The sequence below is a fragment of the Bombus pyrosoma genome, linkage group LG1, assembly GCF_014825855.1.
Source record: "Bombus pyrosoma isolate SC7728 linkage group LG1, ASM1482585v1, whole genome shotgun sequence".
NCBI lineage: Eukaryota > Metazoa > Arthropoda > Insecta > Hymenoptera > Apidae > Bombus > Bombus pyrosoma.
The window spans coordinates 15,688,259-15,711,610 of record NC_057770.1 but is presented as its reverse complement, the minus strand read 5'-3'; the positions used below and the strand labels follow the sequence as shown (position 1 = coordinate 15,711,610).

The window sequence follows — 23,352 nt, the reverse complement described above, 5'->3', positions numbered from 1 at the left end:
ATGGCTGTGTTACTTTTACTAATGTTTGTTTTTTGTCCAGTATAAATTACGAAGTCCAATACATAATTAGTTTTACGGTCACTAAGGAGAAACAATTTAATGCCGAACCTACTTCTCTCGGATGGTATAAACTGTTTAAAATAACATCTGCCCTTGTACAGCAAAAGACTTTCGTCGACGCATAGATTTCCATAACGTGTAAATGACTGCGAATAGGAAATCTTTAATTTATCGATTACTGGTCGTATTTTTGCTAAAGGATCGTCACTTACTGTATTATTATCGTTAAAGTGCAACATTTGTAATAATACCATGTGTCGATCTTGTGCTACTATTTTGCGGAAAACATTGCTTTTCAACAGTTCGTCCGTAAACCAATATTCTCTCACAGACAGTTTCAATTCTACCAAATTGACAATTAGGATGCAAAGTATTAAATAAAAAAAAAAAAGGAAAGACACTTTCTTCGAGCGCAGCATTAACATTGAAATGCATTTATATTTATCTCGCACAAACGTAATAGTATTACTTGTGCGTAGGTGCTCGGAAAAATTGACAAACGCATATATGCGTCCTTAGTCCACGGCGATGGCTTCCGCCAGACGCATATATGCGTCCTTAGTCCACACCGATGACTTTCGCCAGACGCATATATGCATCCATAGCACTCTAAGGGTTAATAAACAATGTAGTGATTTTCACTATGATTTTATTTCTCTTTTAGCTAATATATTTAATATCTATGTTCTTCACTATGAAACATCAGGAAGAACGTGTCAGACGTAGAATGATCATACTGGCGTTTAGTGTAGTCGTTAAAAAATTTGTTTGATCACATGGAACACATTAGAGGCCCCTGTAGGCTATTTGAAAGCTGCTTGAGTTACCAAAAAGGACAAAAATCTTGTTGAAAAATATCTGGCGGTGTTGTAGATGGAAAACTGTCGTCGAAAAAAATGGTGCACGTCTTACTCTATGAACACAAACATCCCGGCAAGCGCCAGAATGACGATGAAAGCTGCAAGAACTACACGTCTCACGCGTCGTTCGTGTGAGATAGAAAAGCGACACGCTCCGCAGGAGGGTGAACCGGCGACCGCGGCTATAAACTCGAAGGAATGCGTACGTTTCCTTCTCTCGATTTTGTTTCATCCTTTCTGAAGAGACAAGAAAAGGTAGATATTGTTTGGAACTACTCTACGAATTGACAATTGTTTAACACGTTGACAGCCGGACGAATTTTCCATGGTTTGCCCAAGGCGCCGACGTGGACTTTTCATTATGCGATGCATATTATGTTGAAATATTATTTGCAGCAAGTAAAATGAGTTATAAAGTCATGCTCGAAGCATTTTTCGTGGTGAGGGCCACCGGTGACCCCCACGGCGTTGTAGACAATTATTACGATTTTTTTATAATTGTGTATTTTTAATATTTGCTGCGTCGCCGGTCAAGCGCTATAGCCAAATCGAGTGCCGGTCACCGGCGACCCCCACGGCAGTGAACGTGTTAAAATTTCACCATGAAATTAGACATGGATACTTCGTCACTATTCGAAGTTCCTTGGAAAAGGATTTCAGGTATTTGTTTATCACTCAGGTTCTTTTTGTGTCACGTTCTCTGATCACATTGCGGTTCAAAAAATAAGTAAGAAATGTGAAAGAAATCAAAATGTGATGGACGACATAGCTGTAGGTGTCTCCTTGTAAAATCAGACGCCAGTTGAACTAGACACGTTTTACCGGTGCAAGGAATTCGAAGGAATTGTTAAGATAGAAGAATCGATGTTGTAGACTATGTTGAAATAAAGTTCTATGTTCCACATCGCGCGGAGCTAGAACTGCATTTAATGGAAGGAAATCTAGGCTCGCGTTTGATTAAATGCCCTCCTGCCGTCTGAATCTACTTATCTCGACGTAAACTGTTATTACATGAATGAAGGTAATGAAGAGTATCAATAAACTACTATTACATGAACTGTCTATCTTCCAATGTATTCAAATAAATCAAATTCTACTGTAGAACTTCTCGAATTTATTGAAACAATAATTCATATTCACAGTCATTCTATTACCATTCTCCAATAGAGATAATATTAAGTTAACGCTTCTTTATTCATTATAACGTACAATCTGGTTAATGGAATTCTCATGTTATTTTAATACTTTCTCGTTGATCGTAATTTAATTAATTGAATAAACCAGTGCGAAACAGACGATCAGAGAGAGTGAATAAGTACACCGCGGTTTATAAAATCCTTGGTAATAAAGGTCCTTCATAACAGACGTGAAGTTTCCCTCTGTGTGAGACAGAGGTAGCAAAGAGTAATAGGCAAATACGTGAGGATCTTGAGAAGGAGAAAATACCTCCTGGCGAAACTTGCTACACATATACCGTATTTCACCCTTGGAACGGGGAAACAAATATGCCGAAGTAACTCGAAAACCAACGTTTCTTCTTCCTTCGACTCTTACAAATTGGAGCAAACTTGACGCTCCAATTGCTTTACGTATTCTATACGAACGATTGGCGAGACCGCGGAGATGATCAACTTTTCAGGGTGAAAATGAAAAATTAGAAAGTTCGATCTGCACTAGCGATTTGATATCGTAGGTGTTCTGTAGAGACAATGATACTGCGCTATTCGCAGTTTAATATCTGCAATAGCAGGATAGCACTCTGGTGCGCATTGCATCACAACGGACATAAACCTGTCGAGTCGTATGGCGTCACAGGTGTGAAATCGCGACGACGTCGCATCGCTCATCTGCTTCGACTGAAACAAGGAAATCGATCGAACTCGGAGCAAAGGCGCTGAGAGTGACAAAATCTTTAATTTCAGACAATTGAAGAGATTGTTGCTGCAATCAGAGGACAACTCCATTTTCCGGTAATTTAGCTCAATCGATAAAAGTTGATAATGGTGTTCGAGCGATGTTCTTAATTCCATCGAGCAATGTTATCAACGTGTTACTATATATACTGGAAAATTCAGTAAGTGTGTCAATCGAGCAATACGTCGCTTCAATTTCCCACTGGACCCATGGATTAAAAAATGGACCACACTTTGACATTTTGGCAAGCGTCGCAAATAACTTGCTAATTACTTCTGCGAACTTTCTACTCATAAAGACAAAACTTCTTATAATCTCGTACGAACAACCTGCTCCTTATTCCGAAAAGCCAGCTCGTCAACGGCGACCAAGCCGGACGAGAAGCCGATTTAACAAGAAGAAAAGAGGGAGTAAGACGAGACTGAGAGTCGAAGGCGAAAAGAGTAAGAAGGAGAGAAGAAGGAGGATGTAGAATGGAAGCGAGAAGGCAAGCCGGTGGTATTGGGCACGGCGCGTACTCCGGAGGGTAGGTTCAAACGAAAACTCCGCCGCGTCCAACGAGTTTGTATCGAGCGTAGGAGGCAAAAGCGCGAGCGAGGCTGCGGAGGGTCGGACCTCTGCGAGAGTCGTGGCCTTTACGATAGAAAGAGAGCGAGGTAGGATGCTAGAAAACCGTTGAGCACGGAAGAGGACAACGTGGAGAAAAACAGGAATAGAGAAAGATACGAGATTCTCTCGTCTCGTGGCAGAGCGCGATGCTGCTGCTTGCTGCAGAACGAGCCTGGGACGAGGGAAACGAGGGATTCTGGTGAAGGGAGGGGAAACTGCCGCAGACCGAGGCCATGGTAGGCGAGGTGAGGTGGCAATCAATAAATATACAGAGAACCGGCAGGGAGAGAGAGAGAGAGAGAGTGGTAGATCGAGCCACGAAGAGGCGGCGAGAGAAAGAGAAAAAGATAGGGGGTGAAAGAGAAGGGTGGAGAGGAGCGCTCGTCGCGTCTGTCCGACCGTCGGTCCGTTCTTGCGTCCCCAAAGCCCCCACGAATCTAACCGACGCTCGGTCTCTCGCTACAGAGAGAGAAAGAAAGCGGGACAGGGATACGATGGAACGAGACTACAGGAGAGTAAGAGAGGTACGCGGCAGAGAAGGCTCTGGAGAGAGGCTTTGGTTGAAAAGACAGGGGCAACTGAACAAACAGGGGTAGGAGAGAGAGAGAGAGAGATGGGATACAGGGATGCGAGGAGAGGTCCAGAAAACGCGAGGAGGGACAACGTCGCGTCGGGTCGCGGAGGTGAGGCAACGAAATAAACGAAATCCTATCCAACGCGATGGAACCAAGTATAGAGGAAGAACCGTTTGCCAAAGGGACACACGAACACTACCGTTTGGCGAATTCCGAACTTCCTCGCAGTTTCGTGTCGACAGAATTTCTTCTCCTCTGGATGAGGAATCTACGAACCGTTTGTACGTTGTTGAGTAACTATCGTGAAATATCGTGGATGTTGCTGGGTAAATATCACTAATACGCTATCTTGCAGCGCGAAAATCTTACTGTTTCATCAGTGTCTTCGATGTTTTTCCTACTACGTTGTATGAGACTGAATTTATCGATGTTTTGCTATGATCGTTTAATCGTTCAAGTTTTGCTGCTATTGTTCTCTCTTCATGTAACTCGAAATGGTTGCTGTATTTTAATAAATATTAAAGTATAGATAGCTTACAGGTTCTTGGTTTTAGTATTCGATACGATTTTTTTAAAGCACTGCAGAAGAAGACGAAGTTGTCTAAAGGGAAACAGCAGAGGACCGTACTAAAAGAAGAATCAAATTGGAAGAGAAAAATTCAAATACCGTAGCTGAGTTAGTAAAACGTGGCTCAGTAAGCAAAACGCTTATTCAATGTAATCTTCCATTATACCGCTACGTAGCAACATTTGTGCTATAATCTTTAGTTATTATTTTTTCACTGGGTTTAATTGGAGGAAGATCGGTAATCGGTACTTGAAACCAGTGAAATCTTCTTGGATCTTGAGCAGGGATCGCGATCTATGGTTAACGATAGTTGAACGATCCTTGTAACGGTATCGTGGTAGCGCGACTGTAATTCGAATCGCGATGAAGATTCGATAATTAACGTATAGAGGGAATGGCGAATGCAGCCGCGCTGACCAAACGATCGATTCGATGGGAACAATCGGACCGTGAAAGAAAACGCAGGGGAAAGATATCGATTGCTACTGTACGAAAAGTCGCGTCGCCCTGTTCTAACTTTTAGCTACGATTTCCGGCTGAACGGCTCTCTCTGGACGTTTGCTTGCTGTAGCGTGTCTTAAGTTTCCTCGAGAAAAAAGATGGCCAATAGAAGAAATGGGCTGAGTAATTGTAAATAAGCGTCTAAGATATAGCAATGGTACATTAATTGAACAGAGTCTTTCCTTTGTTAACTGATCGTTGTTATGTTTAGCAGTTGTTGGAATTGACTTGACAAAACCTAAATTTATAAATATGATCAGTACCAGGATTCAAACGATTCAATTGTAAGTCAACTCACGCGTTAAAAACCTGTTGAAGTGAAAGAAAGGCCAAATTTATATTTCTACTTTCACAGAATTTTTTGTTTATCGAAGCTCATAGAAGAGAATCAGAAAAATATTTTGATCATTGATGGCTTTTAATATTAAATGTACCTGATGGATGTTCAACGTCATTCATCATCGAATTGAATCTAATGCATAGTATTGAATATCCAAATTCAAATTTTGATATGTATCGATTCAATACGTCGCTTTATAGCTAATCAGATAAGACCTCGATGCGTGACTGGTTAACAGTAACGCGTATTTGACGAAGCGTATCCCTGAAACGATGCTGCTGATAATTTTCCCCATGACCCGAAGCGACACCATTTTCTTCGATCGATGTGGTGTCATTCCCTGACCCCTGAACACGAGTATCGTCAGAAAGCGTAAGTTATTGATGTACGTATTAAGTTCCCTGCAAAGTATCGAAGAAAATACGAGAGGAAGAGATTTCACTGCGTGTAAATTTTGGTTTAGTATTAAGTCCTATAATGTTATTATTGCAAATGCAACAATAACTTCTCTGTTGTATTTTCCAGCTAACATTGAATAATACGATGCGTTTCATATATAGCATTCATATTAATAAAATTAATCGCGTTTCACTGATCCTATTGATATTTCAAATACGAAGGAAGCTTATTGATATTTCTAGATACGAAAGAAGTGAAATTTCACTTGTGAGCATTTTCAAGGTCTCGCCTCTAAACCATGTTAAATTGAATTTCCTGAAACAAGCGAGTCTGTAGGTTTACACCTTTTTAAACTCGAACGATTCACGGTGGACACGCTTTAATTAGTTAATGGCAGCAGAAACGTAAGATTCACGGACTAATTAAAACCAGTCCTCAAAAAGTAACTATTCTTCACCGCTCGAAAGTAAATACTCGAATTAAAATACGGTTGAATCGGTGTCGAAGTCGCGTGTATCAAAAGTGTGTTCAGTCGTGTTCAGTGTGTCGACGACGACGTGGTTCAAAAAAAAAAAGAAAAAAAAAGAACAACGTCAGGAGGATCCTCGAATCGAAGAGAAAAGGCTAACCGCCTACTGAGAGCGCAGAGAAGGGCTCGATTGCAAACGTGCAAGTAGTGCTAATTAAGGTAAGTGGCCGAACAGGTCTCTCCTTCCTCAAGAACGCGTTATATAGATATACATATATATATGTATATATATAAAATACGAAGGCTGGTTCGACTCCTTTGGAAAAAATAGCGTTAGAAGGGGTCTTGGGTGAGCAGGAACGGAAACGAGAGAGAGTCGGGTGAAAGAACAACCCACCCACGAGGAATATCCGTTTTGCTCTGAACGTGCGAGTACGGTATATGGGAAACACGTAGGAAACCGTACACACGTAATCAAAATTGTATTTGTTAAATAACATTCGTAAAGAACATAATGTAACAAAAACCGAGTTCGAAAATTCAAACACGTGCATTTAGTAGAAATCTCTTCCTTTTTTTGATTTTGGCACGAGCCGACTAAAACTGCACAATATATGGAAACGCAGTTGGTTTAAATTAACAACGACGATATTGAAAATGATCGAGTTCGATTTCCCATCCACCGCATCTTATGCTCTGCACACAATTTTCATGGCTTACACCATATTTCTCGTGTTAACATACGTAACATTTTCACTGTTTGGTCTTCTACTCAGGTTCGTTTGCTCTACGCCTTTCGTTCGTCAATTTTTATTTCTACCTGTCATTAGCAAAAGATTGAACGGTAATTTATGAACGATAACGATATTACATGACGATTTTACTCCGCGTTATTGTATCCCAGAATTAAAAACACTTGCATCCCAGAAGTAGGCTACTGTTAGGCTACATAATTGGCAGTGATCTTAGAAACGTTACGTAAATGAACATTGTTATCATATTTATTCGAGTAACTTACCTAGCGGAAACCAAAACGCTATAATACACTTTTGATAATCGCGGAAAGTAAGATCGGAACACTTGAAAACACAAGAAACTTAATAATTCACCGCAGCGTATGTGTTTCGTAATAAGTTTCTATTGAAAAATGCTTCAACGTGGCGAACGATGATCGTCAAATGGTCGTCGTTTTCTTCGAATAAGTTATGAAAATAAGCATGATATTTACATACGGTTTGCCCGTATATCAAAACTGAGCGAAAGTTGAACGATCTCGATGCTTGTTCAAGATCTGAAACTTGGAGAAATAACGTCTGTGCAAGTTCGTTCCCGACTCTGTTTCGTAGTACGCCGTTTGCGTTTTCCTCGATGAGGAACACACACTTCGAGGAACTTGCAGAATGTGTTGAATGATCGTATATAGCTATACAGTTGTGTTATTAATGTGTCGGAGAACGTGTGTATTTACAGTAGTGATTCACGATATCGAGAACGCATATTCGAGAATTGTTGCGACCGGAAATCTGGCTTTGCGATGTCGATTATGCTGATAATACGTGGCGTCTGCGAGATTTCAAGGTTGATGTTACAAGGTTGCCTTTAGTTGCCTGACAAATTAATTGTTTTCGCATTATGGGGGAAAGTTTCTTTTTATCCATCACTCGCTAAAATACATCTCTTCCTTTGCAAAATTTTCTACCAAATTTTCACATGTGGAAGATTTCAAGGCTATCCTTTAATCCTTTCAGGACTGAATGATACGTAGGTTTATGGGAAAAGTTACTTTTTATTAAATGCTGATAACAGAAATACGCTTTTGGTGATGTTCTTTAAAGAAGATGTAATATACTAACGTTACGATTAATTTTATAAGTTAGTTAGTCAATAGTTTGTTAAACTACAATGTTCAAACAGGTCAACTTCCTATAATGAGAATGTCGCCTGTTTATGACAGGACAAGATTTTAATTAATTACAATTTACAGCTTTAACTTGAAATGCCTGAAGTAATAATCACCAAGAATAGATTAATCCGGTTTAGCATAATGATATAGTAGTGAAGTATGGCAGTAAACTTTTAATATATGGATACCTAGGTAAGTTTCAAGTTACAATATAGGGGTTTGAGGGAAGAGTTCGACAACCTTGAAACGGAGTGAGAGTTGCTTTTTAAAATAAGTAGGTACTCCAGGCTTCGACCTTGAACTTGAGACGTACTTTCCAGGCTCTTAATACTGTACATTTTATGAATGATAGAGTAAAGGGTTCGTTGAACTGATTTTAAAGGTAGAGTATTCATAAACCTAACAGATTTCTTGTGAACGAACTTGATACTTTCACGCGAATGAAGTAGCTCCCTGGTACAAATCTTGGCACAATTTTTTCATTAGTTTAAAAATTCAAGAAAATTCAGTACACACATATGCCTGGGAAATTATATGCCATTAACCCTTTGCACTGGGAATTTTATTTCAATTTCGTTAGCAGCAGCTCCCAACGTTTTTAAATGTTTTATTTGAAATTTACTTTCACTAAAAAATAAGACAATTTAAATAAAGGAAGAAAGAAATTCAGTTAAATACCAGTTCTTGTTCACACTATTGTCGTATTTTGTAATTTTTAAGCGTGTGACATATCTTGAAATAATTTCCAGGATGCAATCCTGTTTTTCTTTCGCACGTTTCACAGAAAGAACTGGAACTCGACAAAGGAGCTCCTGAGATAAAAATTAATATCGAGTCACACTCGACATACGAGTGCAAAGGGTTAATATAACGCTTATCTTATTGACACATATGTGCAATAAAATAATCTACATAATCTGACGAAATTACCTACTTATTACCTATATCATATGTCTATTTTGCAAAACGTGGGAAATCTTCTAAAACTTTCGAGTATTTTCATATATCGTTAGAATTGAGGGCGCGTAACAATTCTTCATCTGAATTGGCCATCGTTTTATACAACACAGATTATATTTACAGGTATAAATATGACTTTTTAGAAAGTTTCACGAATAACCGTGCTGTTTAGACACGCGAGATGCCATTGACAATGTTCCTGGGTTCGATAACGAATCCACGGTCAACGGGATAACTCTTTACCAAACGTAGAATACTTTGAAGCGCAAAATACGTTTGCTGGGACGCTCGGTATATGCTGCTCGATGTGTAACTTTCCAAGGCGATCGCGCGAATAATAGACCGATGAAAATTTTCCTCCCTTTGCGATCGCGTTCGTTTGTTATATACCGGTTGGAAGCATCGAGAAAGTTCGAATCGCCGTTGCTAGGCAGTTTCTGCCTGGAGTTTGATTATTAATACAACGTGTGTCCCATTATATCGACACCTCCGAGGCAAAATCACACGTGGCTAGGCCGGTTCTCGAGGCCGTATGCCGCCACAACCACGTTTCTAGGGAGAACCATACAACCACTGCACACCTCCGTCAGAGAAACGTTCATCCCGTGACCGTGGCTACGTTCGGCGACCAGTTGTGTCACTTCGGGCTCAATCCCACTATCGCGAATCTCGAACAAATACAATCGGATTGAACGACAAGAATTGCTTAATTACGGCTATGATAGAATCTAGGCTAAAGTATCGGAGGATTTTCCCAAAATTCCAAAGGAAAGGCTCCGGTGTTCTTTCATCTCCGACATATACATGTATATATATATATATATATATATATATATATATATATATATATGTTGAGATATGTATAATTTTCTGTGCTGGACTAGGTTAAACGCGCAGTAAGAATACTTGTATGCGAGTATCAGGGTGTGGGAGTATGTGTGTCTCAAAAACAGATGGATGTAAACAGTTCAGTCGTTAGAAGCATCTGGAAGAGTCGTCGGTTAACAGTCGGATATAGAAGAAAGTGCTGAGACGTGTGCAGATACGTATCGATAAATATAATAGAGATCGTCCATTAAATAAATGCATAACTATTTAAACATTAATTAAAAGTGTAAATTTTGTGTTCCCATAACATTATTTCGGCTTCAAAGATCCAAAATTCTCAACAATATATATATACGTCGGGTTTACATTGGAATTTTGGGCGGTTGACGAATCTTCGCTCGAATTGGCCATCGTTATTATGTGTTACGTGATTATTACAGGAGTTAACAAGTAATAGCGGCGGTCGTACAATCAAGATGTCGATGACAATGATTTTAGGTTCAATAACGAATCCACGGTCAACGGGATGACGAATGCCATGCGACACACGATGCTGGTGTGACTCAACGTACAAGTAGAACTAATCTGAATGAACTGAATCGCAGTCCAAGTGGAACTGCCCTTGTATACTGGTCAATCTTTGTTTTTAAGGAGAGCTATATAATTACTTCAAACCTCTGTCAGATACACGTCCCTCCCGTGACCGTGGCTACGTTCAATGACCCGTTATGTCATATCGAGCCAAAGCCCACTGTCATAAACCTCGGCCACCCATACTCGGATTAGAACATTACAACTATTCCTCAGTTTTATTATTTACGTGCAGCTATAATAAAAGGTCTGGACTAAAGTATTAGGGACCTTCCCAAACGTTCCAAAAGAAACACATATACATATGATGTACGATAATATTCATACAAATTCTTAAATTATAAAAATTGAAGGATTTATCGAATTGATTTTGGAACAATAGGTTGATATTTCGATAACCTGTTGATACTCCAACATCGTAAATACAGATTGTTGTAAACACCAAGTGTATACCAACTATAGTAATGTTTATTCGTTTATAGATAAACGGGGATCGGTACCCAAAAGAGAATTTATATAGCGTCTCCACGCTATTTCGTATTAGTGCAAACAGCTTGATTAATGAAGCTGAATGGCACGGCAGCAAGCAAAAGGGATTACGTCGATAATCTCATTCCATATCCAACGCTTTTCAGCGTAGATCATGTTGTTATTAATCGCAGTGATTTCATTATTTCTCTTCGTCTTACTCGTTCGAGTTATAGCTTGTGTTTACAGTCTGATGTTACAGAGTTGTAGAGAACTTTAAAGATGCTTCGACTTTCTATCCGACGAAAATACATTTATAAACGCTATAATGAATAATAACGACTCGTCTTCCCATTTAACATGTTACGAATCTGAAACGAGTTAATTAGACACTTGGATATGATAATTTATGTAAAGATCGAATAAATTTCTATTAGATTTGTAAGAGCTAGAAAAACATTGAAATCCTTTGGTACGTGACTGAAGAATGTTTCAATGAAGAAAAAGTGAACTTAACGAATTTATAATTCGATAATTTGTTTATCTCTTTGTGCAATGAATTGTATAAAATCAAACAGTAGCATCTTATTAACTTCCCACTAGACATCCAGAATTCTACGACTTTCTCAAAATAAAAGATATCCTAATTTCGGCAAGAAAAATTGTTTATCATATTTAAAAAAAGGAAACAATCCTCTGCCATGATTATTTGCCAAAACACAAAAATCGCTCCAGTTCTCGCAATCCACCAAAGATACTATAAAGGAGAACTCATCGATCACGGCCTAACATATAAATCGTTGAAATTTCAACACGTCCAGGAATTCCACTTTAGCGTAATTAGCTCGTCTATTGCTGGCCTATCGATCTGCCAAGACGCGCGTGTCAATTAAGCCGCACGGTCCAAGAGGAGCCGCGTTGTAACGTGTTAGTATCTACGTATAATCCATGTCATTAGAAATATCCTTATTTTGCGCAAAACGACTGTGACAACATAAACAGGTACGACTTTTTGGACTTTTGGAAATTTCACAAATTTTACTACAAAATTTCATCAACTTTCCGTGGTTTTTGGTCAGAGGTACGCCCAAATCAATCGCTTCGCCCAAAGTAGGCAAATGTCCGGTGACTTATCAACGGAAATGTACATATCTATATATGTAACAGCTAGATCTTGGTAAGAAGAACGTGCGCACGAGATACAGGAATACAGAAAAATATATATCGTGGAAGAAAAAAGAAGCAGAAGGAGAAGCTAGAAACAGGGAAGAGGAAAAAATGGGGGAAGAAAAATTGGCTTACCACCGAAGAGCGCAGTCGGATCGAGCAACGGATTGGCCTGGTCCGCCTGCAGTTTCTCGGAGGCGGAGGTGGCGCCTGGAGTCGCCGTGGCCGCCGCTTCACCTCCGCCACCTCCACCGCCCCCGCCACCTCCGCCCGATGCGGAGTTCTCCTTCTCCATGCCAGTCCCCTGAAAACGAGCATCAGCGTTTCGTTAGAACCGTTAACTTCGTGCCACCGCCGTATGGATCGTTTCCTCGCCGGGTAGACGCTCGCGATAGAAGAATAACAGGGATGGGAGACAGGGTGGAGGAAGGCGAACATTTTTGCCGTGGAAACTGATGGCAGCTCGTAACAATGGCCAGGAAGTTTTGACGAGAAACGAACGACAGATTCCTGCTCCTTAGGTTGAATTTTCTCTCAAAGACATTACGATTAGGATTTTTATGCAAATCTGTATCGTCTGTGGATACACGTCGATGGACATTCGTTTTACTTATCGAGGATTATAGTAAATTAAGTAGAATGTCTTATTTGAATATTTTATACATTTCTATATATCACATACGTGCACTTTGTGCATTTTTGCAGCTTCAAATTTCACGTAAATGCGTGGCAATCTGGATATTTGATTTTGTTTCGAGGTTTTTTATTTAGGACACAGAGAAGAGAATTTTCAATGGAATATTTAGGTTACATGCGTATATACAGGGAGTGATCGATGAATGAAAAGTCGATAATAGTAAGGCTCGTAGTAACGGAACAATAGTACTATTTGTTTTCCTTTCATTCTTTCCAAACCACCGTACAATCATCGGTGAAGGTCTTCGCAGGCCTTGACCTTTCAGACGTTCAGGTTGTGAAGAATTATAGAACTATGGCGATTACATCTCGATTAAAAATCAACCTTATTACGTAGGCGATATACTCAGAAATATACTAAGACTTTAATGGATAACTTGTATTTTATTATCGATAAACAACTATATCTTTGACAATGACTCATAGCTTTAAAATTATCCAAAAACTTTCAATTCTTATAGAGGTAACAGATAGAAGATGCAATCGGACAAAATCCACCCAGAAGTATATAAAATCGAACAGTTAAAAGTTATTGCATTCTCAGAGTTCAACTTTTATCTAATGAGATTATTATCACGTTGATTCGATATAGTTGAAAGAAGAATAAACTAGTTCTCCACCGTTTACCTTTTTTTTCCAGCGAATAAACCCAGCTTGTTTAAAGAAAAAGCAGAGAATAAATCGTTTCAAGGCGACTTCGTTCCCCATCGCATTAGCGTAACTCATAACACAATACATAAAAATTGAAAGTTTTCGAGTAATTATGGCACACAGTGTATATAGATGGAAAAAGAAAAGCATCGTGTCTGCGGAACGTCTGGATTCCAGTTAATTATGTTAATACGCCGACGCGGCGCGGCGTCTCGAAACTCGCGAAACATTCTTCTCTCTCCTTCTCTCCTTCCCCCTCTTTTCTACCTTATGATGAAGAAAGAAGGTGAAGGTGGGGGAACGTAAAAATTCAACGTTATTATTTCAGTCACGAGCATACGTAAACACGTATGTGTGTCTCGCATGTTCATTCGATGACTGTTTACCAGTCGAAGAAAGGCTTCCTCGAGCGCTTTAAATAAAGGTCGTTCTCCCCTCCACTATTTCCCCTCCAGCGCTTCAATCAGCTGACTGGCACACTCCCCTCCCTCGCCGCCCAGCTGTTGTATAAATATACATCGTTACAACGTTGAGTCAGGTTAGGCTGGTGCTAGGCTAGACACCGCACCAGCCACTGGCACCGTTATTATCATACACTGTTGCCTTACGTATAGTAGTATAGTTAACGCGTATCGAGCTCCACACCGCCAGCAAACATATTTACTTACATACATGGCGTACTTCTCTCGCTACTTAACATATTGTTGACCTACTAGCGCGTGAAAAAATTAACTCGTGCAAACGTACATTTTTGTAATTGAATAAAGAACGAGGTGAATAAATTTTGGAAATTATTCTTAGGCAATATAATCGCGATTTATGAAATTTTATGCAATTATGAAAGAATATATACATTTATGTAAATATACAAATATATTCAACAATTATACCGGGTGATGAATACTATCGGCAATAATTTTACAATTTCTTCTACGTTACATTTCCTGAATGCTGATGCCAAATTTGTCCTCTATACTCTGCTATGCAAACACGAATATATTTGTGGCTAAACAACGATATTTAAGCGCATGCCTGTATACACGGTGTTGATAAATATTTTTTGAGAAACGATTCTGGAAACAAGCACGACGATTAGCACGCAAAAACGAGGTTTCAGATTTATTTTTCTAGTATGTACAATAAGAAAGTTTTATTTATTTTCCGTAACGACCGTGAATATAGATAATTTAAAAGAAAAAAGATGTAAGCATATCGAGGAATAAATATCTTTAGTCGAAAAGAAGAAAATTCTTGCACTGATTCGAGACACCGTGAAGAAAGTCTACAGTATCGGGAAGCCTTTTATTCCTAATCGAAGGACGAAGCCGTGTGGAAGCCGTCGATCGCCGGAAATTGTCTTGGACCAGCGCGCTTTCTGCGTTCCGGGGATCGATGGAGCGCTATCTACCCTCTGACGTGTCCAAAATCGACTTGCAACCGTGTCATCGACGATCGATGAACCTCCGACATTCGACAAAGTAAGACGCAGTACTTGAATTGTTTCGGTTACAGAACATTTGGTCGATTGATTAACCCAATTCCCAATGCTATACAAAACAATGTCCAGTCATTCTGCATGACTTATATTTCGACACAATTTGTATCATAATTATGACGATGCTTCTACGTTTCTATTATTAGAACATGAAGAAGCAGATTTTCATAAAACATTACATTTTACAAATGTATTAGGTCGACCGAAAAGTGTGTTTCTTTTGCAGACACGTCTTTTACAACGACGCATCTTTGTACAAACATGGAACCTAATCCGTCGAACGTTATGATCTCTATTTTGATAGAACAAAATGGATCATACGTAATTCGATAAAACGGAAAATATTGTGCTTCCATTATTTCCTTATAAAACGAAAGAAACTTTTCGGACGACCTGATATGTGCGTGCTCAGCGTCTCGTAAAACAGACGAATGCAACTGTTCTGTTAGTAGTGTGATATGGAAGATGGTGAGGCAAAGAGAGCGCTGAGACGCGTGCAAATTCGTATCGACGAAGATCTTGTAAATCACATGTCAAATAAATCTGAAACTATTTTGATATCAATTCTAAGTGTAATCCAAGTGTTGCTGTACATTTATTTCGGCGATTAAGATCCACAATTGTCAACAGATATAAATTTTTATAAAATGTAAAAATATGAAATATTATTAATATAAAATTGGAAATATTATATTAATAATATAAATATTTATATTAATAAATATTAGATTGTCCGAGAAGTGTCTTTCTTTTACAGCGACGCATCTTTGTACAAACATGAAACCTAATCTGTCGAACGTTGTGATCTTTATTTTGATAGAACAAAATGGATCATACGTAATTCGATAAAACAATATAAAACGGAAAATATTGTGCTTCCATTGTTTCCTTATAAAACGAAAGAAACTTTTCGGACCACCTAATAGTATATGAGAACGACAAGAGTTGTAATGAAGACAAAGAGAAGAAACTAATTAATAAATTTTACTATTAGAATTATTATTCTATCAAATTTTCTATTATTCTTTTGTGAAGCTCGTATTATGGCGATTTTCATCGGCAAAAATGACGCACCTTAGACTTTTTACTTTTACTTTCAACTATCACAGGTACTCAAATGTTTTTGACAAGACGAATGCGAATTTTTATTGAAATTGAAATATGGCTTTGTATACTATTTTATTTATAATCTATCGTTTTAATTAAAATCATCTATAACCGATTCTGGTGTTAAATTCAATTCAAGGAAAAGCCATATTACTTATGAAGTAACCTAAACCTAATCTATTTATTTCTACTCAATCTTAACGCATTGTTGACAGTTCGCGAGGTAACTCGTGCTTTCATGGCCAAACGTCGTCGACCGCCAACGAGTAAACTCGTGATGCGCTTTTCTTCGCATCAGCGTCGTTTTCTCAGCGCGCTATTGAAGATGATACAGTGCAATTGTTGGTCAACATACCTCAAGCTGTGTCTCTCGCTTGTAAGACCCGTCAAGTTGCGTCCTTTGTTGTAAACAAAATGTCAACGATGACGGAACGTGGCAACGAAGAATCTTTCAATGAATTACACGCCGATGTTTTATCTGATAGTTCGAGTGATTGCGAATCAAGTTGTGGTGACTTGGAAAATGATACTGTATCAGAAGATAGCGAGTCTGATATTAGGCCAGCAAAATATCATTAAACCTACGTGCATATCACAATACAACAAGCACACGAAAGGGGTAGATCGTGCGGATCAGTTTTTGGCGAACGGCAGTATTCTACGACAAACTTTAAAGTGGTCGAAAAAATTAGCATTTTTTCAGATAAACTGCACCTTGTTCAATGCATATAAAACGTACCGTACTTATCTGCCAAAAAATAAAACAAGATACAAAAAGTTTCTACTGGAAGTAGCTAGAGAATGGATAACTGTGGATTCCAAAGAACGCAGCATTGCACCTGACGCTTCTCGAATTTCTAAAACAGCTCCTTATAATGATGTACCCTTCAGGCTTTCCGGACAACTGAGAAACCACGTCTTGGAAAAAATAGTCGCTGGCAGAAAAACAAATCCGACTAGAGCGTGTAGAGTATGCCCTTGAAAAGGAAAACACAGCGAAACTAGATATATTTGCGAAAGCTGTTGCGTACCATTACACGTAGGTGATCGCTACACTGTTTATCATAGGAAAAAGAAATACTAAAAGTTGAACAATAAATAAAATTTACTAAAGTTTATTTACATCGCTTTACCTGCACATGCAATTACGAAATAATAGCCGGTGACATGAGATAAATTGTCAGTAAAATTACAAGTCAACAATGTGTTAAAATTATCTATGTATGATATATTTGAATAACCCGTTGCTAAGCTCGGCTCTAAGAAAATCTGCGCTTACAAAATAACCTAATAATAGAAACAATCCATCATACTGTCCGAAAATACCATCGGAACTGAATGGAAAGCCTCGTAGAGTGAAGATGGTTGCGACGAAACTTCTATACTCGATTGTACGTGTCCAACCGGGCATGATACTTTCGGAATACCAGTGAACCGCGACGTGACGACCTCTCGACCCCTCGACGGAGTTGCTAAAAATTCGCCGCTTACAAGCCGCACAATATTCCCCGGATACTTGTTTCATACGGCGAATACCGAAGTGACCGTGCATGAGCGTCGAATTCCCGGTAGTCAACGAATATCGAGAAACGAGCCTCTGTTCGACGCAATGCTGGCTGCTCTTCTCCTGGCTGCCCGGTTTTCAGCCGCGCGAGCACTTCCAGACGCTCGTAAATTGGCGAAAGGGAGAAATAAAGTGAGACGAAGAGAAGAAGACGAATAAGAAGAGGGAAGCCTTCGGTCAACGAGAGAGAATCGAAGGATGGTCGAGAGGAGAGAAAGAGGCAACGAAGGGAAGCTGAAGAGCCAGAGGCGGCTGCGACCATCGATTTCTCGACCGGTGTTACGCTCCTTCGACTGGGAAAAACTTGCCGCTCGACGATCCGCTATGGCTGTACGCGGTGACGAGAAAAATGCTCCTTGGGGAATTTGTTATTAAGATATACACTGGGTGTGTTGGAAAAACTGAGGCGAAGTTTCGAAGGTAGAAAATCATCGAAACGTAGAAAAACGTTCTAATTATTTGGATTGAGACGACGACCGTAGCCTGGCAGGTTTCTGGGTCCAAGCAAACAATGGCTTTAATTACCAAAAATATTCAATGTCGGAGGAATTATTTTAAGATATACACTGGATGCGTTAAAAATGTTAGGATCAAAATGCAGAAATAAACATTCAACGGAACAAAAAGATTGTTATCCTTTGGAACGATGAATATAGCTCGTCGAGAGATTTCTGCATTGAAATACGCGAAGCTTTTAAAATATTTAATGGAAACGTCTATAAATAGTCAAAGAACGAGAGGTAGGTAAATTATATGTTAGGATATAATTGTCACTTTTCTGTATAACGTCATCGGAAGAAAACAAATTGCGAGTAGAATTTCTGGAAGTGTCAATCAACACAGTCGGCTACGAATCCATAAAATGGCCTTGCGGAATCTCAGCACTGACCGATGGCACAACGGACAAAGCATAAATCACGGAAAGCGTTAACCTAGATTCCGTTCCTTGAAACCACGCATGCATGCATATCAATATCGCGAGTTTGCAAAATTTCATGGAAAAAGGGAGGGATGGATTCATGTAAATCTAACAATAAGAATGGATCGACTGTTTTGAGTACGACAGCACAATTTCTGTATCGCTTCTACTTCACAATTGTTGTAATATTTCGCACACAATACAAATGCGAATATTTAAAAAAATATAACAAACCTGCTTTTCATGCGAAAAATATAAAACAGCAGGCTGAATTCTTTTAGAATTGAATTTCCAGGAAATTTTTGGAAGTTTTATCTATCGTTTACAATCGAAACAACACGTGTATCTTGACACGATGCATTAAACTTCAAAATCAGTTTTATTGCAAGCAAATAGACTTGACATTTAATTAGTTAACAATCTGTGAAAGGTTTAACAAATGAAATTCTGCATACCAGTAGAATCCAAATATTTTCTTGACCTCTATACCAGAAAGAATGAGCTTCGAGCTGATATTTTTATTCGAACGCATCGGCCAACCCCTTGAAGAACGCGACGGAGGGTGGAAAGAAAAATGGAGGCTGCTGCGAGCGCGACTGGGCCATGGTGTAACAATAACATGGAAATAGATACAGGGGACGTGGTGTCTCATATATCTTGCTGAACACACGGCTACGCAGAGGGAAAGGCCCTTTTTCTTCTCTGCTTGCGCCATCGCGCGAAAAGTTTATCGGTTATTGCCAAGCATAGTGACCCAGACACGACTATGAAACTTCCTCCAACGCTGCGCATATGGAAAAAGACTCTACCCCTTTCGTGATTGACTGTGGGCCACGTGCTCAGTGATTTACAGTAATTTCTCACTTATCCAAACTTTTTACCAATTTGCATATTGTATTGTACGTGGTACACGAAACATTTAGAAATTTTCTTAGCGCTGAATGAAATGCGGTTATCACGATTACATTGTGACTATGCATAAAGTTAGAAACCGATCGGAAAATGCGTATCAAAGTTAGAAATTGTATGCTTGAAATGTTTTTCGAAAAAATATTTCAATTGCGCGTAGCTCTTCGGAATTATGTATTTAATCAAATTCATTTCTATTGAGATATGTGTCATTTTGTGTGCTACACTAAATTAGCCGTGTAGTAGTGACACACATATATGAGTACCATGTGCGAAATTTCTGAAAGAACAACTGCGCTATCAAATTTGAAACGAATGGAATTTCAGATATATCGAATTATGTACAAATTCTACCAAACACAAAAGAGAAAACCGCGCAGCTTACCGGCCACGTAGATTGCTCATGTCCACGCTATTCCTCTATGCCTTAATTCTCACGATTCAGCGATCTTCGTCATTTTTCGTTCGCAATTCTTTCTGCGATTTCCCTCGCCCTTATTTCGACGGAAGACACGACTCGTTGACGAAAACAGATTCTACAAAATCGAGGAAGTATTAGGTCGTCCGGAAAGTGTCTTTCTTTTACAGACACGTCTTTTACAGCGACGCATCTTTGTACAAACATGGAACCTAATCTGTCGAACGTTGTGATCTTTATCTTGATAGAACAAAATGGATCATACGTAATTCGATAAAATAATATAAAGCGGAAAATGTGCATCCATTATTTCCTTATAAAACGAAAGAAACTTTTCGGACGACCTGATATGTGCGTGCTCAGCGTCTCCTAAAACAGACGAATGCAACTGTTCCGTTAGTAGTGTGGTATGGAAGATGGCGAGGCTAAGAGAGTGCTGAGACGCGTGCAAATTTGTATCGACGAAGATCTCGTAAATCATATGTCAAATAAATCTGAAACTATTTTGATATCAATTCTAAGAGTAATCAAAATGTTGCTATACATTTATTTCGGCGATTAAGATCCACAATTCTCAACAATTTCTACGTAATTCAAGACACGTTCCTAACGATCAAGTAGATAGTTTCATTTGTAACAGTCGATAATTCATACGAATTGGCAGTTTTAGGATTGAAAAATGTCAAGAATGGAGTTACGATTGTTTGTAGAATGATTCATCCGCTGGGAAACTGTCTAGAAAATGTCTCGAACCTTCTCCGAATTATATAATTGTATCTCCACTTTCACACCACTTTTTCAAATTTAAACTCATATAAGGGAAACACAGGAAAATCCTCGTTATTCGTGAAAGCAAATAAACGAGATTCGTATTTTTTAATGATAGAATAAAATCGGATAGGTTCATCAAATTAAATATCAAATAACATACATCAATCTAATATGGGAAAATGGTAATATTCGGTGTTTCGGAAAATCTAAAAAAGAAGATGGTAACTTTTAATTTTGATACGCCGCAAAATTGCCAGAAGATAAATTACACGTGCGCGAATAACGAAGTCCTGGTATCCAGAGGCACGAGAGAGCGGATGATTTTATATGTTCGTTGAAATTTTACACGTTTGTTATGCGTGGGTACAATGTTCATTCGACAAAGAGAGAAATGATTTATTTACCGATCGACGCATATGATAAACCCCATCGTCGGTTATTTGCATAATGATTTATATTTTATTTGTTAGCTTTGATCGTTTAATCAAGACCGCGCGTATTTACCGATCCTGTGTTCTTTATCAACCCATACACACTCCATTTCCACCGGTGTCCATAAATTTCTAAATATTTTTCATTAAAATTATCATGAATCTTTCCTCTCTCTGTTGTTTCCGCGCGTTTCCATCGTTTCCACTTGCGCAATTCATCGACATGATACAAAAACCACCCACCTGTATTTTCCCATTTCGAAAACGAAAACGAAGAAGCCATGTACCTTGTAACTGACACGCAGATCAAACTACAATCAACGACGAACAACAATTTTGGTAACGCGGGTTCTCCATAAAAGTCGATCTCCATCCGAAAAACGCCTCCAGGAAGCGCGAATAGTTTTTTTTCTCTCGTTTTATATTTCAAACAACGGAACCGTGTTCCATTGGAAAAAGCCTGCCACTGCGAAAAAATGTTTCTAATAATTGCTGGAAAAATCCGCAGGCCGACCGATCAATCAATAACGGAGAACGATATTGTTTTGCGACGCTATCGATGCACATGCTAGTCGGATACTCGTCTGACAGCAGGTGACGGTGACAGGTGTCAATTTCGAGGTGACTGCTGTCAAGGAACGTTACCTTCTGTCATCGACGTTAAATTATGACCGTTTTCCCAACGCGAATCTTGCCGCCAGTTTAAATGCTGTTCCCACTTGTTTGAAGTATTCTCTTCGATGGATACAAAACGTGGTAGAGAAACGGACCACGGGAAACATGTCGCGTCTGTTGACACGATATCATTTTTCGATGGATCACAGGTCATGCAGGACAATGAGAATCTTTGTTTAGCTTGATCCTTTGGCTAGCAACGAATATGTTTATTTGTCTAAAAACTTCAAGATGGATTGTGCTATACGAAATCGAGGATATTAAAGACTTTAAAGATGTAATTGTGCATATATGTATCGAATTATCGACCTTTGTACAGCACAGAACACTCTGTCACGACCATTACGAAAACATAACGATTCTAAACTTTCGATCGACGCTTGATCGAGCATTTATGGCACTTATAGGGCGAAATCAGGATTGATTTTATTTTCGTTTTCGTTACATTGACTCTTACATTTTTGTTTAATCCTACGACGACTCTCTGATCTTAATCAACGCCCCAGCCATGGCATAACTACAAAATCCTCTTGAATATAACAACAAGTACAAATAAAATGTTTCTCTATCGACCAACAGCCTTCTGAAAACAAAATAACAATTGCTGAAGATCTAGCACTCGAAACTCTGCAGCACAGCTTGCAGCATTTTAATCCCGTCCATGCTGAATTTATCAAAACTAAGCGGAATCTAAGAAAACCGTGCTTAAACGCAAGAAGAAGACTTCTCGTTATCCGTGGGTAACGAGTCATGTCTCGTATCGATGCCAGACAGCCTGCCCCTCTACAGAGGCATCGGCTCTGGTTCGATCAATTTCCACGCGGAGCGCAAAGAATTGCGCTTCCGCCGTCGAAGCCGCTGTCACCGGTCTCTGCCATCCTCCCTCTCCCTCTTTGCCGCATCTGCGTCAATTACAGACGAACTTGGTCGGTTCTCCACAGAGAAGCAAGAGAAGAGAACAGTGAGAGCGAGGAACAGAGACGAACAACATACAAACGAGAGGGAGAGAGAGAAAGAGAGATAAAGCAGCAAATAGAGGAAGGAGGGTGGTTGGAAGAGGAAAGAGGAGCGGTTCGCTCGGATATACGTGGCAACGAGGACCTCGGATCTTGATGGTTGCGCGTAGCAGAGGCAACGGTTACGAGATGCGTTGGTGTGCGGCTCCGGAGAGAGGAGAGACCGGGCCAGCAAGAACGGCCAGAGGGACAGGGACGGATGAACGAGGCGCGGCGGCGGAGAGGCGGAGGGTGACGGAGATGGAACGAAGGGTGGCGGTGAACGCTGGCGAACGTGCCAACGGGAGGAGGAAGGGGGTGCAGAAAAAGGGAGGAAAAAAGAGACAGGTACGCGTAGAAGGAGAAATATACAGGCAACGCTCGGAGAGCACGGCGACCGGAGAGAGAATTCAGGGAGAGAAAAAGAGAGAACGGGAGATGTGGTCGCAGGAGGCGGTGGAAGTGGAGGAGGAGTAGCAATCAATACAGAGCCACCAGAGCAAAACCAT

At 39.6% G+C, this 23,352-nt stretch overlaps 1 protein-coding gene across 22 annotated transcripts in view; it reads right to left on the bottom strand.

Annotated features, from left to right (window-relative positions):
- LOC122570392 (bromodomain adjacent to zinc finger domain protein 2B-like) overlaps positions 1-23,352 on the bottom strand; it is a 225,839-nt gene that overhangs the window by 51,076 nt on the left and 151,411 nt on the right. For all 22 annotated transcript variants that reach the window (XM_043732668.1, XM_043732641.1, XM_043732762.1 and 19 more), the window contains one exon: positions 12,348-12,516. In XM_043732668.1, coding sequence (XP_043588603.1) covers positions 12,348-12,507 — 160 coding nt within the window. In that variant the 5' untranslated portion in view covers positions 12,508-12,516. The remainder of the gene's footprint in view (positions 1-12,347; positions 12,517-23,352) is intronic.